Source organism: Neovison vison, chromosome 7, assembly GCF_020171115.1.
Source record: "Neovison vison isolate M4711 chromosome 7, ASM_NN_V1, whole genome shotgun sequence".
In the NCBI taxonomy this organism is placed as follows: Eukaryota; Metazoa; Chordata; class Mammalia; order Carnivora; family Mustelidae; genus Neogale; species Neogale vison.
The window spans coordinates 13266576-13283451 of NC_058097.1; the positions used below are offsets into that span (position 1 = coordinate 13266576).

Sequence of the window (16876 nt, forward strand, 5' to 3'; positions counted from 1 at the left end):
AAAATAAGTAAAATAACAAAAGCATCGAACAACTTTTTCTTCCAATTCTTCCTAGTATTTTAAATACTTTTCATTCCACTCCAAGATCTCTGGGTCTTTTTAAACATAAAAAACTATTTTAAAGATGGAGTAAAGTCCACAAACTCGATGTTTAATTTACTCGAGAAAAGATATTTTCAATGCATTAAAATATTTAAGCAACATTAGGATAATATATAAAGGCCTCCACTAAAATATATTTTTCTTAGGGAGGACAAAAATGAACAGTGGAAAAATTAAATTTATAAAACCTGTTTCTCATCTAAGTTTTTAGAAAACACATTTATGAAGTTTACATTTTCTGGTTGTTAAAATACTTTTTCAACAAAACTCTTAATTTCAACAATTAAGTTAAAAATCTCAAAATCTACAAAAATAATTTTTTTTAAAGAACCCTATTTTACTATATAAATCATGTCTCACCTTACAGTCTTCTTGTCATTCATTTTTTGGACAGCACTTTTCCTCCCTTTTTTCACAAAGAGAAGTTCCTATAAGTCATTGGTACCTGTCATCCACATCAAGTTCAATCTGAACCTTCAAGTCCTATTCTCACCTATGGAGCAAACGTGAATCCAAAAAAATCAGATGAACAGCAATTGATTCCAAAAGTCAAGTTAAATACCAAAATATATTCTAATATACACCATTATGCTATGTATTCCAACAGAGATGGATTAGTGTAAAAAAAACAAAAAACAAAACAAAACAAAAAAACCACAAAAGCTTTCAGTGCTTATTTGAAGTGCTTAAAAGAAAGTTTTAACACCAGTACCAGTATTCAGTTTCTTTCCTGAAGTAGAAATTCTATAAATATTACAATATTAAGGACTAAATTTTAATGAATACAAATCAGATGAAATGAAGGAACATTAACTCCCATTCAAACCTTCCTTTAAAAAAAAATGTTTCCAAGATGTATTTTTAACTTCCCCCATGATTCTCCTTAAAAAAGACGAACACAAAATCTCTCTACTAATGACTTTATTCATGAATCTATAATGGAACTCAAAATAGCAAAGAACATGAAAAAAATTCAGATTAATATTTATCAACCAAATACATCAGAGAATACATCTATTTTTTAATAACTAACAAAAATGTCTAAAATGCACATGTGAGAATATAAACATTCCCCACTTTGTGGAACTTCGAAGTAATGAAGATCTGCTAAATACAGTTTGCCAGAAAAGCTCATTTACACGTCAAATACATATAATTCAAAAGAAATCAGACACAACTGATAAAATGACCATCTCATGGTCAATCTTTTGGTAAAGTGCTACTTTCAAAGAAACAAGACTGAAAAATTTTGAATGCTGAGCCATCATTCTGGAAGTGTTAAAATTTTTCTTTAGGATTCACTATGTTCATTACATTCATATGTCCCCAAAAGGAGTCCATACACACTATTTTACAATCTAAAAAAAATCTGTTAGCTCACAGATTATTTCCCGGAAGTTAAAGATTTCTACACCATTCCTAAATGAAACTTTTCATGATACAAGTGTGTACTAGACACAGTGATTTTTCATTGTTTTAAACATGATCTTTGGTTTGAAGCTGTCCTGATATCCTTTCCGGCTGGATGGCTGTGGTAATTAAATATTCAGGAAACAGCACATAGCTTCATTTAAACCACACAAGTAAATTGGGTCAGGGGCCTAAAGGCAAGGAATGGCACATACTGAACATCTGGCAAGAGGAGTTCCCCCGAATCCATAACTGACACGGTCAGTATTAAAGAACCAGTGCTGCTGAGGAGTGGTTCGCCTCCTTTCATCGGAGACCTCTCTCGATTTATTAACAGCATTAGTCAATGAGGAAATCAGTTGGGAAAAAATCTAATCTGAAGGAAGGCACATGGGTGCAAATCTTAAAACAGATAAATAAGACCAAGTAAACTGCTTAAGTAAGTATGCATGTGTCCATCCCAACTGTATACACACATCTCATGTCTGAGGCTGAATATCATCACTGGAGAGACTGCACCACATGGCAAACTCCACGCCTACAGGCATGTATAGGAGATCAGAACTAGCTGGTGGTTTTCCCAAAATAATGAAACTTTCAATGATGCAAAAGTTGGCCCTTCCCTCAAATGAATGGTTTTTAAATAGCAAAGGACTGAAATTAACAATGGAAACCATAAGAAGCCATAAAGTTAAATCTCAGAAAGGACAAGTTCAACGTCATAGCTGAAGGCTGCCAATGATTTCTTCTCTCTCTCCTTGAATAATTAGGTGCAAATGCCTTTTAGCAATGGCAGCATTCAAATCCCACAAAAAATCAAGTAGTGCCCCCTTAAGGAGCACCTCCATTGGCACAAACTGTAAAACCTGCTGGGGTGCGTCAGATTTAAGCAAAGAGCTCAACAATTCATTCACATTCTGCAGATACTGGAAAACAGGATTTGGAAGGTCCTGATAACCAACACACAGCAGGACTGCACAGGTCTTCAGGGGCTCAGAAGAAGTGGGACAAGAAAATGTGACGAATCTGAAACAGCTGTGCAGTACAAAGATCAAACCAGCCATAAATCTTGTAAAACAAGAAAGTACAGGCAAAATCATAACATCCCCTGTATGAAGCTGCTGCAATGATTGTAGAAGGCAGTCCAGAAACAGATGCTGGTAAGTCGGGTCTCCATCATGAAGCAATGAACAGCTGAAAGTCATGAGTTCAGTTGATTCCAAGAGGTGAACTTCCAGTGGTGTATGTGTTTTGATATCACGGAGGGTTGGAAAGCCCACAAGCAGGCACTTCATTTGGTTGCTGGGTTCTACCACCTGCTCATCCTGAAGGCACTTGGTTAGGTTAAACAACTCAGAAAATATCAGTTCTTCAGTAAAAATGTGACAAGAACAATAAAACTGCTGTTTGGGCCAGAACTTGGAATCCAAATTCAAGGCTCCTCCTGATGACTTTTCAATTGCTTCATTAAGAGTCTTTAAAATTTCACCATCACAGAAAGGAGAACACTTTACCTTTGGCAGTTTCTTTCCCTCTAAAATATGCCACAAGTGACACTCAAGACTGGACGCTGTCCCTTCTAAGAGAGAATTTTGCCCAGAATGATATACAGCATGTTCTTCTGCCCAACTATTAAAGTATCCTTTGGCCACCTTATCTTTCCATGAAAGGGTTTCCAGCATTTTCCTTTCGTTATAGGTTTTAAAATATCTGTTCCTCTGCCCAAACCATTTTGTATTTGTACTACAACCAATATTAGATTTTTTAACTAGCCAATTATTTCTGGAAAGAGGCTTCAACTTAAACTTTTGCATGAAATACTGAACAGCACAGTCCCTTAAATTATTCAGCTTTGTTTGTTCCCCTTTTCCCATGCACTGAAACAGACGAATATTCTCAGAAATAGTCTCTAGCTGGTATTTATGAAAGAACATACAACATTCTTCATGCCTTTTAAGAAAAGATTCGGGAATCACATGATGGGGAAAGAGAGCTTTCTGGGTCATTTCTGTCCCGAAATTCAGGACCATCTTGGATAACAAAGGATGGATTGCCTCTCTTCCCTTATAGTGGAGACAAACCACATAGACTTCTGAGTTACCTGCCTTGCTAGTAGCAGGTTTAAAAACATGGACTTGGTCAAAGGAACAGTTTAGCAGGTACATCAGGTTTATGGAACAATGTTCAAACAAAGTAAACATCTTCAGAACAAAAGAGCCACCATTTCCAAGAGTTGTCAGAGCAGTGACAACTTCACAGTAATGCAAAGAAGAAACTAAAGCTTCTTGTTCACCTGGGTTTCCTTGGCAATCAAAACTCCCATCTGCGGTGATCAAGTGAATAGGAGCCATGTTGCTTACGAAGTTCTGAAGTCCAGTCAGGTATTTCAAGGTCATGATATCACCAGTGTTATCTGGACCAAAGTACCAACAACCCAAGGTATTTGCAATAAGTCGGTCATCCATAATCATCATAAGATTGTCATTTGCTTCATGGTATGGGTTCAAAGTGTTAGCTACCCAACTCCAATCACAGGGGAATCGATGGGATTTTAAGTAGTGATTGAGGCTCGCTATAAAAGCTCCGGGAGCTTCACAAAGGTGTAGAGAATTCAATTTTCCATTCTGAAAAGCCTCCTGTGGAATAAGTGGAAAACTGCACAAAATTTCATGAAACTTACACCACGCCTGAGTACAAAGTTCAGCATGCACAGACGTTTTCACATGAGAAATGATTTTTCCAGCTTTGTTAGTGAAAGCGGTGTGCTCGTGCCACTCATCCAACTTCTTATCACTCAGTAGGTTTTTCACTTCATTTAGGGAGTTCTTCAAATCAAGCAATGTATTAAATTCCATGTGATCACAAGTGAAAACCTCACTGGGATCTGGTAACTGCCACTCATGATTAAGTGGCTTGCCATAAGAAAAGTTCTTGGCAAAGAGTTCAAAAATGTCAGCAAGAACATCTGGGCTGAATGTCTCAGGACTTGAACCCAGTGGTGGCTTTCTGCACTTACTCATTTTCAAATTAAATTAAAATCTAGAAAAAGAAAACACACAATTAAATGAATCAAATTTATTAGTGAGTGAAATCTCATCCACAGCATATCAGATCATACTCAGGACAAACTACCTAAAATGGGAAGAGTAATGTCAGCACATTCTGTTACACAATGAAGCAATTTGGAATAAAGAAAGAGTAAAGGCTTTTACATCCAACAGACCTGAACTCAAATCCACAGTTAAAAAAGTGGGCCTGGGCAAATTACATCTTTGAGTGTGTTTCTTATTTTTAAAAAGTTAGGGCATCATTTTTCTTTTTTTAGATGAGGATAAACATGTTAGCATATAAAAAGCATATACCAACGAATATTCATCTGTGATGGCGGCTCATATTAACAGAATAATCTGTCTAGCTCCTACCCAAAATTTTCCTCTATCCATGGCTGAGACACCACCCACACGGCCCCAAACACACTGTCAGACTAAGAGTCATCCCTCGAACTTTGACCAAGCTTTAACAAGTGACTTTCAGCTTTTTTAAGTTCCTTCAAATCTCACCTCCTTCCAGGAAAAGATTCTACACCTGAACCCATTACTGGTATTGATACCAGGCCTCTCTGCCAACATACTTATTTACAACTGCCAAATACATTCTCCATCCAGATCTCACACTCTTGCTAAGACATGCACTTTGGTACCCATGTGATGTAGTACCAAATCACCTTTACAGGCCACCAACTAACACTCATCACCATACTGCTTGTTAACTGTGGTATACCTGACCGGTTAGCCTCTATTCAGCTCAATGCTGAAACTGAACTGTAGCTCAACCTGGCATGTCTCTAAACTAGATTCCTCTATTACCTGCTCAGACAACTCCATGCCTCCACTATAAAATATTGTATCTTCCTGCCACCAAAATGTAACACACTTTGATAGAGGATCTTTAAACTGAAGAAATATCCTCATTGAATTTACAAATTATAAACAAGTCAGTGTACATTCTGTGTTCTAACACCGCCTAAGAAACCAAAAACACTGGAGAAGGAAAGAGATATAAGGGAAAGAAGCATGCTTAATGGCATAGTGTTGGCCTAAGTTATACATCCCAAAAGATAGAGCTGTAAGTATTACATAGTACTTGTTGGCTCAGTGTTAATTAATAGGCACTTTAAGTTCCTAAGCTCTGCATTTACTTAGTATCCTCAATGCATTCTACACCAGCTTCTCAAAAGGAATCTAAATTTGTAAAACAAAACACTGACAACACAACCATCATCCCGCAAAAAGACAATGTTTCATGATTAAAATGGGAAACAAAAGTGAGCTTGAGCCACGATAAACACAATACCCGAAAGACTATATTCTATTAGCATTTATTTTATTAATAGCACACTTTTTTCATCCTCTTATGTTTTGTTTATTTACAACCCTGTATACTCAACTAACTTGTAAGCTTCTTGAAATAACAAGTATCTTCTCAGCCATTTCTGTTCGTGACGGTGTATTTAAAATATGCGTAAAGTACAGTTAATGGTCACACTTGCCTAGCAATAACTTTTTCTTAGATTTTTTTTTTAGTTAGAAGCTATATTCAGACAGACTTCTGAAAGAAAGCAAAAATGAGGCATTGTCACATTCAACAAAATACTAAACAAAAGCAAGCGAAGGTTTGTTACAAGTTATTTTGTCTTAATTTCCACTGTGCTTACTGGAAACTACAACCATGTTTAGATGGCAACTATAGTCTATCTTGGAAAAAAATCTGATTTTAGTCTAATTTCACATACTAATTAATGGCTGTAGATAAGCTCTGAAATCTTACGTAAGCTAACAGATAATTACCTTCACATGAGAAAAACTAAAGTGATTCAAACACACCTCTGTTCTTTCAGACTACACCTGTGGTACACAATTCAAGACTATATCTGATATATTTATATACAAATTATAGATATTGACTATATATATGTATATTCTGAATAATGCTCAGGTCTATAATCCCACCATCGTTTCCTCCTATCAAATTCCCAGAAGCCACCAACCTCCAGCTACCAGCCTCCTGATTATAGATAAGACACTGTCAATTCTCTGCTGGATTACTGCCATAGCCTTCTAACTGGTCTCTTCTATCTTTGCCTGCTTTGGCTCCCCATTTCACTCAAAGTAAATGCCACAGTCCTTACAGTAGCCTACAAGGACCTTGAAGATTTCTGCCCTCCAGCCCCAACCTAATTGTCGCTAACCTAATTGTCTATTATTCTCCTTATTCATTCTGCTCCAGCCACACAAGTTTTATTCCTGCTCACTTACCACCAAATACAATGCAACTTGTAAGTCTCAAACAATTCCTCTTCCTGGAACCCTCTTCCTCCAGATTGCCTGCATAGCTAACTCCCTCATCTCTTTCGAATATTTACTCAGGTGTAATTCTTCTATGAAATCTACCTTGACACCCTAGTTGCATCTTGCATTACCACCAACGGTAAAGGTATGGGTCTAGCTGTACTTTTCTTTTTCCATGACTTTCTTTTCCTTCTCATATATTTTGCTTATTATGTTTATTTTTTGTCTTCCCCAAATTGGAATCTAAGCTCCACAAGGCAAGGACCTTTGCTTTGTTGACTCATTTATATCACCCCAAGGTTACAACAGTGCTTGGTACACAGTAAACACACAGTGCTTATTGAACAAATGAATGTATATGATACTTAGCACAAAGGGCACTCCTCTGATTAGGTTCTGAATAGGAGTCATAGTAATTCACTTCAACTTCACTCCAGCACTTCAATGCACGACCAAAAATAAAAAACAACAACAAAACGCGTGGTTTACAGAATAGAAGGAAAGTTTCTGTATGTTTCCCCTGCCCCTTTCATTAAGCACTCCATAGAGCTCTGTGGCATCATAATTCTGCCAGGAGGGTCAGCATTACCATTCTTGTTTTGCAGATTAGAGTGGAAAAGTCCTGTAGCTCCCTGCTCGAAGCCACAAAGGAAATAACCTGCAAAATTCGTGGGCCTGACACAAAACCCACAAGATCTCACCAACAGTGCTCTCTCCAATTAACGCTTACAAAGGAGTTTTAGAAGTGTTTCTGGCAACTCCTCCTCCCAGCAATGGTGAAAATAATTAGCTAGAGTGTATCCAGCGCTTTAATTTGGGCCAGGGGCACCCACGATCACCTTTCACCTGATGGAAGGGAGTCCCAAGCTCCATTCGAGCGGCCCGATCCCTCCTAACCAGGAAGAACCTCCGTCCCAGCCCCTGCTTCACTCTCAGGAAAGTCGCAGGCGGACCTGGCCTCAGAACCCGGGTCTGATTACCTTCGCTCACGCCCACCTCGGCCCCCCGAGTCTAGAGAGGCAGCGCTTCACGCTCTCTCCTCACTCGAGGGAACCATCCTCCACTTCCGCTCCCGGGCCGCTTCCCGGAACGGTCGCTCCTAAAGGTCTGCGGCGCCCCCAGGCTCCCTGCCACTGCAGAGGTAGGTGGCGCTCCGAGAGGCCGGGAATGAGGGCCTGGCCCGCTCCTGCCACACCAGAAGCGGGAACCCACCTCCAGGTCGCGCCGCCGCCGAACGTCGGCAGACAGTGGCCCGAGGGCCCTGAAAGACACACTGCGCACGCGCCTCGAGGCCGGGCTGGCGTCACGCGTCAACGTTACGCACGCCGGCGACTCTCGCCGCCCGAAGCCCTCGCTACCTAGGTTTCGTTTCTCCGCCAGGTACTGAAGCTGGGAAGCGCCAAGATCCGCGCCCAAGGCTTCCATGGCAACGGAGCGTGCTCGCGGAGGCGGGGCGTCTTTTGTCTACGCCCCCACCGTGAGTAGGGGAGGGGCAACCCTTCCTGAGCACGCTGGCTCCGCCCACCTGGCCTTTGGGCAGTGAAGGCTTTTTAAGGCCGTTAGGCAGAAGGTGGTTTGTCATGCAACTTAAAACCGGTGCTGGACAGTATGAGCTTAAAAGCCAAACAAGGGAAACTGCAAGAGAACACTCTGTTATTATAACATATATATGCTTATAAACCAGTAAGGAAAAGACAATCCCAAAGGAAAATTGGGCGAAAAGTTGAACAGGCCATTCAAAACAAGTAAAAAAGCCAATAAGGATATACAAAAAATTTTAACCTATTATTTTAAAAAAAAGTTGGAAATGAAAACAATAAATTTCCTTTTCACCTAATTTAGCAAAAGATTAAGAAGATCGATAATGGCCACTCTTGGCGAGAATATGATGAAACACTTTTCTAGACTGTGGGTGGGCATAAAAACTGGCATAATCCTTACAGAAGGCAAACTTTAAAATGGCCTTGCACCTGAGCTGGGGGATTCCCGCGCTTCGCACTTTATCCTTCGGAAACAAACAGGCACTCTCTTTGAACAAAATGTTCATTTCAGCACCTTAACAACAGCAGTAACAAAAACTGGAAACTCTAAATGTCTGCTTTTAGGGAAATAATTGAATTCTTCATGATACGTCCATATAATGGGATACTATTCAGCTAATAATGGGTTATGTATGTCAACAGTGTTGCCTAAAAATAGGAAAACAGAACTGTGTGTAGAGTTTGAACCATTTATATAAATTATATATATATGTATATAAAATACATTATTTTACAAGTCCTCCAGAATGTGCATCAATTGAGGGAAAACAATTGTCTTTTCAAAAAAATGGTGCTAGGTCATTTGGATATTCATATGGAAAAAAATTTATTTGGACTTTTACCTCCACCATAAAAATATATTTCATTTGGGTTGCCAATCTATATTTTAAAAGTCAAGCAACACTTTTAGCAGAAAACATCTTCGTGACCTTGAATTAGGCAAAAAGTTTCCAACAAAGCAGAAAAAGCACTAAACATAAAGGGAAAATATATAAATTGAACCATATTAAATTAAGAATATTTATTCACCAGAAGACACCATTGAGAGTGAAAAGACAACATACAGAGTGAGAGAAGATATTTACAATACATACGTATGACAAAGGCCTTGTATCCAAAATATATAACTACTACAAAAAAAAATAAGAAAAGATGCCCTAGTGGAAAAAATGGGCCAAAAAAAAAAAAAAAGTCCCAGAACAAACACTTCTAAAAGATGATATCCAAAAGACCAATAAACACATGAAAAGATGCCCAACTTCATTAGTCTTTGGGGAAATGTAAACTAACCCTGTAATGAGTTACAATTATACATTATACTGGCAAAAACAAAAAAGGAAAAATATAAGTTTTGGAGAGCATGAGGAACAACCAATGGAGAGCTGTTTGGACAAAAAAGATCTCCCAAGAACTTCCAAATTGACAGGTTAGTTGCCCCCCCCTTTTTTTTAATTTTCTAATTATATGCAGTCATATGCTGAAATCCTACAGGCACTATTCAACTACTTTTGCCAAACAGCCATTAAATGTTCCAGAAAGTTCCCTTAAGCCCCTTCCCAGTCAATCTCCCACTCCCAAGAAGCAACCGCTGCTCTGTTTCATACAGTCATTGTTTAGTTTTGCCTGTTTTAGAATTTTATATAAATTCAGTCATTAAAGTTTGTTTCTTTGCAGCCCATTTCCACCCAGTAAGCTTTTTTTTTTTTTTTTTTTTTTTTTTTTTTTGGTAGGAAAGAAAAATAGTGTCTCCCTTCTACCCTTCTAAATTCTCAGCTGGGGCTCTGAAACAAAAGATAGATTAACAAGAGGAAAGCATGTAAATTTACTAACATGTTTTATGGGCCATGGGAGCCTCCCCCAAGGAAATGAAGATCTGGAGAAACTGTTAAATCTGAGTATTTTGGGCACCTGGGTGGCCCAGAGGGTTGGGTCTCTGCCTTCAGCTCAGGTCATGGTTCCAGGATCCTAGGATCGAGCCCCACACCAGGCTCTTTGCTCATCAGGGAGCCTGCTTCCCCCTCTTTCTGCCTGCCTCTCTACCTACTTGTGATCTCTCTCTCTGTCAAATAAATAAATAAAATCCTTAAAAAAAATTTGAGTATTTTTGTACTAAGTTTAATGAGGAGTAGAAAGTTGTGGGAAAGTGTGACAAATGGGTATGAGCTAACAGTAGTACAGTCGGGGAAATTTAGCAAGCCTGTTCATCCAGAGTCCTCTTGAAGTTCTTCCTTCTTCAGATAAGGATGTTCCTTTCCTCCAGTTATAGGGAATGCGTGTCTCACATCAGGATCTTACGACCTACTTCAGGGCAAAGTCAGAGGGTCCTTCCTGAACCTACCTTTTCTCAAATTCCTTTAACTTAAAATATTTCATATGCCAGTCACCATATTTTGGGGCAGCACGTTCTGACCCCTGTTGATATTCACCCTGTCAAGATTCAATATTCATGTTGTTTTATATATTTGACGTTCATTCCTTTTTTACTGCTAATTAGTATGTCATTGTATGGATAGACCATAATTTAGTTATCTATTCTTTAGCTGATGGACATCTGAGTTCTGTTTCCAGTTTGAGGCTATCGTGAATAAACCTGCTATGAACATTCTAGCGCAAGACATTTCTGTAAGCATATGTTTTCTTTACTTTGGGGTAAGTAGATCTATGTGTAACTTTGAAGAAACCTCCAAACAGTTTTCTCAAAGTGTTTGAACTATTTTACATTCCTACTCACCATACCTAAGAATTCTGGCCCTTGTAGACACCACCCAGCCACGGTCGATCCTACCTTGCCAGGAACAGTGAGCCTTTGGGGTACATCTCCTTTGAGCTGTCTGCAGACAAAGCTCCAAAGACGGCAGAACACTTGCGTGCTCTAAGAACTGAGGAGAAAGGATTTGGTTATAAAACTTCCTGCTTTGACAGTATTATTCCAGGATTTACAGGCTGGGGGGCAGGGTGACTTCATACACCATAATGGCCCTGGCAGCAAATCCATCAAGGGGTAAAAATTTGATGAGAATTTCATCCTGGAGCATATGGGTCCTGGCATCTTGTCCTTGGCAAATGCTGGACCCTACACAAATGGTTCCCAGTTTTCCATCTGCACTGCCAAAACTGAATGATTGGATGGCACGTTTGTATGTGGTCTCTGGCAAGGTGAGAGAGGGCAGGAATATTGTAACAGCCACAGAACACCTTGGATCCAGGAACGGCAAGACCACCAAGAAGATCACCATTGCTGATGTGGACAAGTCTAATAAATTTGACAAGCACCAGATTCTTCCTCCCGTAGCTTAGGAGAGGACCCCCTCACCCCCATCTGCTGAAAATATCCTATGATCTTTGTGTTCCCTGGGGCAGTTCCATGGTTCCATGTTTTCCTTATCCCCCTCCAAGTCAACTTAGATTACAGAGTTAAGATTATGATTATGAAATAAAAACTAAACAACAACAAAGAATTCTAGTTCCTTCATATCCTCACCAACTTTTGGTGTCATGAGTCTTTCGTTTTAGCTATTGGCGGGAGTTGGTGGCTTTTTACCTCTGATTCTTGATCAATATTAACTTAAAATGAAAAGCTGTGGATATTGTTCTTTTAGGGGATTAGATGCTAGATGAGGGCTATATGATCTCTTAAATACAATTACTATGTTCCCTGAGCTTTATAAATATTGTCAGGAGTATTTCAAACAACAAAGCATATACTGAGCCAGTCTTTACTAAAATAATCACAACATTAACTAACAGTTTTTGAGTACATAATACGTGCTCAGCACTGAAAACTGCCTTTTTTTTTTTTATTTTGTGCATTACTCAGGGCCTGCAACTTTTTTTTTCCCAATTTATTTATTTTCAGAAAAACAGTATTCATTATTTTTTCACCACACCCAGTGCTCCATGCAAGCCGTGCCCTCTATAATACCCACCACCTGGTACCCCAACCTCCCACCCCCCCGCCACTTCAAACCCCTCAGACTGTTTTTCAGAGTCCATAGTCTCTCATGGTTCACCTCCCCTTCCAATTTACCCAAATTCCCTACTCCTCTCTAACGCCCCTTGTCCTCCATGCTATTTGTTATGCTCCACAAATAAGTGAAACCATATGATAATTGACTCTCTCTGCTTGACTTATTTCACTCAGCATAATCTCTTCCAGTCCCGTCCATGTTGCTGAAAACTGCCTTTTTAAATTCATTTAATCTTCTCAACAACTCCATGAAGTAGATACATGTATTGTCCCCCTTTTATAAACAGGGAAATCAAGGATCGAAGTGATTAAGCTATTTGCCAAAGGTCATGGAGTCAGTAAGAAGCACAGTCAGGGTTTAGACCTAGCTCTGCCTCATTCTAAGGCCAATCTGTTCTGCAGAGAATTCCTAGAAATTGCCTCTAGTAATTTAAAAACAACTTTATAATCCACATTCGTGGTGAGAAATGCTTATATGAGGCCAGAAGTTTTATTTAAAATGATATTTCATTTCTTTTATCCTAAGAGCAGGAGGGTTTACAAAATTGGGGGGAAAGATAAAATGTTAGGAATGAATAAAACTGGTATCTGAACCAGGTGGCGGGTATTAGAGAGGGCACGGATTGCATGGAGCACTGGGTGTGGTGCAAAAACAATGAATACTGTTACGCTGAAAAGAAATTAAAAAAAAAAAAAAACTGGTATCTGAAACTTTAAAAAGTTCAAGGAAAATAACCAAGCCCTGCACTGACATATTTGGAAATTTGGATAAAAATGCATTAATGTGAAGGCATTTGGTACCAACTTTTAAATATGTACTTTTTTGGTACCAACTTTTAAATATGTACTTTAACAAATATCCATAAGTGTCTGGGTGGAAGCTAGCTACATTAGTTACTCTTTTCCAACTCCTGAATATTCTTTATACTCAACTGGCATGACAATGAGAAAATAATTAGCATAGAAGAATTAAAGCAACCAGCTCTCCACTCCCTGTTCTGATTATACTTCAGTGTCAAAGAAAACAGAGACAAAACTGCTTTGTGGCCCTTCATCACCCTTCAAATTGCTGAGTCTCTAACTACATCTCCAGACCAGTTCTGTGGGGCAACAATGTATAAATCATGGTTCCAAAATCCCAGCGGGAGTTATCTGGGATGTCTGAAATGTTCTATAGCTAGACAGGGGGGTTAAGTTACGAAGTATATGTATCTGTCGAAATTCATCAAATGGCGTAATTAAGATTTGAGCATTTCACTAAACATAAATGTTACCTTGGAAAACAAGAGAGAGCCGTAAACAAATATTCAAATATTGAACTCTAGTTACCCATATGCTGAAGAATTTAGAGAGAAGTGTACTGACCTCTGCATCTTACTTCGAAACGCACCACACGTAAGATGGACAGATAAACGGACGGAAGAGTGGATAAGGGGTGAAGTAAGTGTCATGTGATGTCCACAATTTTTAGAAGCTAGATGGTGGATTCTATGACTGTGCACTCATTTGTTCAACATTCCTCTGTTGAAATTTTTTCATGATAAAATAGTGGGGGAAATATACAGATTCACATCATAAAAAGCAGGAATAGCATCACTTCCTATTAAAAAAAATACATACATAAAATGAGTATCTAGCATTTCCTATTAACACAGGAATCAGAACCACTAAATGAGTGTGAAGGGAACAGCACTGGATTTGGTGCCAACCAGACCTGTGTTCTTATGGCTCAGTCATTTGGACCATTTATTTGATTTGGTGAACCCCATTCAGGCTTGGTTTTGACCATTACACGATCTTAAATTGTTCCCATTCTTGGTCACACAGTGGGCCACTTTACTCTCTTCTCGCCACATGGAATGGACCATTGTTTAAAGGCAGCAAGCCAAGGAAGGGAACATGGATATGGAAATTCCAGAAGCTAGCAAAGTTTATAAACTTGCTAATAATTGTTCCAGTTTCCCTCACGATGATCTTCACTAGATCTTTAAATGGCATTTTGACCAAAATTCTTACACAGCGTTAAAATACATTGTTAAAAAGAGAAAATATGGCAAAAATTATACCAATTTGTCTATTCAACTATTAGGTAGAGCATCTGAATGGTAGTATTTGTGGGAAAGTGCTTGAAAACAGCAGCCAAAATCTCTTCTTTCTTACTGTTTAGAAACTAAACAAAAAATATTTAAACAAAAGCAATTAATTTTTAGGCATAAATACAAAAAATTATAAACAGCGGGTTATGAAAGCAGTTTTCATCTTGTCTGGGCGCTATAACACATAAATTAAATCTCATTCTGCACTTTAATAAATATTCAGAACTAAGATACAGTAGGAAATGTCTTTCTTAAAACTTATTTTTTCACAATTCATTAATTTCCTTACCTAGTTAAAGTTAATAGATCGAGGGCATCTGGGAGGCTCAGCCACTAAGCGTCTGCCTTCAGCTCAGGACATGATCCCAGGGTCCTGGCATCAAGCCTGGCATCAAGCCCCGCATCGGGCTCCCTGCTCTGCAGGAAGCCTGCTTCTCCCTCTCCCACTCTCATTGTTTGTGTTCCCTCTCTCACTGTTTGCTGTGTCTCTCTGTCAAATAAATAAATAAAATCTTAAAAAAAAAAAAGTTAATAGATCGAGTCACTAAATGGGGGAAAGCCAAACGTGTTTTTATGTTGTGAATATCAGTATCATGTTATGAATATCATGATATTTTAAATGAACTTTAGAATAAGATTCATAATACAATCACTAATACTACATTGACCTAAAATACTTATTTACTTAAAATCACATCTTTGTTCTCTTCCATGTAAAAAGCGCCAAAATAACTTTTTCAAAAATGCTTAAGGGTTTAAGAAGCAACATATATTATTGTGAGATGGGCACAGTTTGGAAAAAAAAAAAAGTTGGGAAATAGTGGCATATGGAATAGAACAGAAGACATGGCCCACCCTTGAAGCACTAAATCGTTTTACTGCAGACACAAGATTTTTAAAAATAAATAACATTACACAACTAAGTGCTCCCTTGTATGGTACAGAGTATTTCAGGAGTCTAAGGAAGGGGAACTAGTAGGAAAAAGATGGGGAAAAGAGACTTCACTTTTTGTCTTAAAAGGCTGCTGTTATTTGGGGAGAGGGTGTACCAGCCTACCTTAGGAAAAATACGTGGGTGAATCAATGGACAAGAAAGGTAATTGCAGAAAAGGGATGGAAAGGTTAAGAAGACTGAAATGCTATAGAGATAGTATCTCAGTTCAGGCTGTGATCAGAAAATACCATAGACTGGGGGACTTAAAGAATAGAAATGTATTTCTTAGGATGCCTGGGTGGCTCAATCAGTTAAAGCATCTGCCTGCAGCTCTGGTCATGATCTAGAGGTCCTAGGATCAAGTCCTGCATCAGGCTCCCTGCTTAACAGGGATTCTGTCTCCTTCTGCCTGCCCTCTTTGTGTGTGCACTTCTTCTCTCTGACAAATAAATAAATAAAATCTTTACAGAAAAAGAAAAGAAACATATTTCTCACAGCCCTGGAGGCTGGGAAGTCCGAGATTAACGTGCTGGCAGATTGGGTTCCTGATCAGGAGTCTGTTCCTGGCTTGCAGATGGCCACTCTCTCACTGTGTCCTCTCATGGCAGAGAGAGAGCAAGCTCTCTGGTCTCTTCTTATAAGGACACTCATCCTATCCTGGGGACCTCCCCCTCATGAGCTCATTTAAACCTAATGACCTCCCAATCTGGCTGCATCTCCAAATACCATCACACCCGGGGCCTGGACTTCAACATCTGGATTTTGTGGGCAATACGCGGTCCACAGCAGGGACTGAGCATCCAGAGTCCAGAGGGCTGTGGAAGCCAAACAGAGGTGCCAAAATCTGCTGCAAGAGGAAATGGTCAAAGTGGGAAAGAAATGGCTGTGTTCGGTTCATAGAGCGTTAGGGAGGGTCATGGAATAGTCAGGCAGAAACACCCCGGAGGGACCTGGAAATCAGTGGGTGGCTGAAGATCAGGTGAGAATACGAAAGTGACCTTCAACTCTTTGGATTTTTTTAAATACCTGCTTTATTATTATTTATTATTAACAATGATTATGGTACTTAACTTAAGTGGAATCAATACCAAAAGTTGTTAAAGCACTAGCCTTGGGGGACTCCTTCCTGTTAATAGGTTGCCTAGGGCTGTCCCGCCTTGAGATCAATATGGCTTCTCTCTCTTTTTTTTTTTCTTTTTTTTTAGTTACTATGATGTTTATTGATAAAGTAGTTTTTTTTAAATTATTATTAATTTATTTATTTTCAGCATAACAGTATTCATTATTTTTTCACCACACCCAGTGCTCCATGCAATCCGTGCCCTCTGTAATACCCACCACCTGGTACCCTGACCTCCCACCCCCCACCCCTTCAAAACCCTCAGATTGTTTTTCAGAGTCCATAGTCTCTCATGATTCACCTCCCCTTCCACTATGGAGTATTATGCCTCCATCAGAAAGGATGAATACCCCACTTT

At 39.1% G+C, this 16876-nt stretch overlaps 1 protein-coding gene and 1 pseudogene across 2 annotated transcripts; one reads left to right on the plus strand and one right to left on the minus strand.

Moving 5' to 3' along the window:
• Window positions 1-1008: 1008 nt before the first annotated feature.
• On the minus strand, window positions 1009-8115 carry CMTR2 (cap methyltransferase 2). Of its 2 annotated transcripts, none has more exons than XM_044255775.1 (2): window positions 8073-8115; window positions 1009-4551 (listed from the first exon to the last, which is right to left on the minus strand). In XM_044255775.1, exon 2 carries the CDS (start codon window positions 4530-4532, stop codon window positions 2232-2234), a length of 2301 nt encoding a protein of 766 aa, XP_044111710.1. In that variant the 5' UTR covers window positions 4533-4551; window positions 8073-8115; the 3' UTR covers window positions 1009-2231. The 2 variants fall into 2 exon arrangements, with proteins under 2 accessions (XP_044111710.1, XP_044111709.1); XM_044255774.1 differs by lacking the exon at window positions 8073-8115 and adding an exon at window positions 7841-8063.
• A 2881-nt stretch (window positions 8116-10996) lies between these two features.
• LOC122913281 lies at window positions 10997-11698 on the plus strand (annotated as a pseudogene).
• The last annotated feature ends 5178 nt before the right edge of the window (window positions 11699-16876 follow it).

Bases quoted from the DNA above. Each gene is read 5' to 3' on its own strand.
- CMTR2 (XM_044255775.1), bottom strand. From the start codon at position 4,532: ATGAGTAAGTGCAGAAAGCCACCACTGGGTTCAAGTCCTGAGACATTC.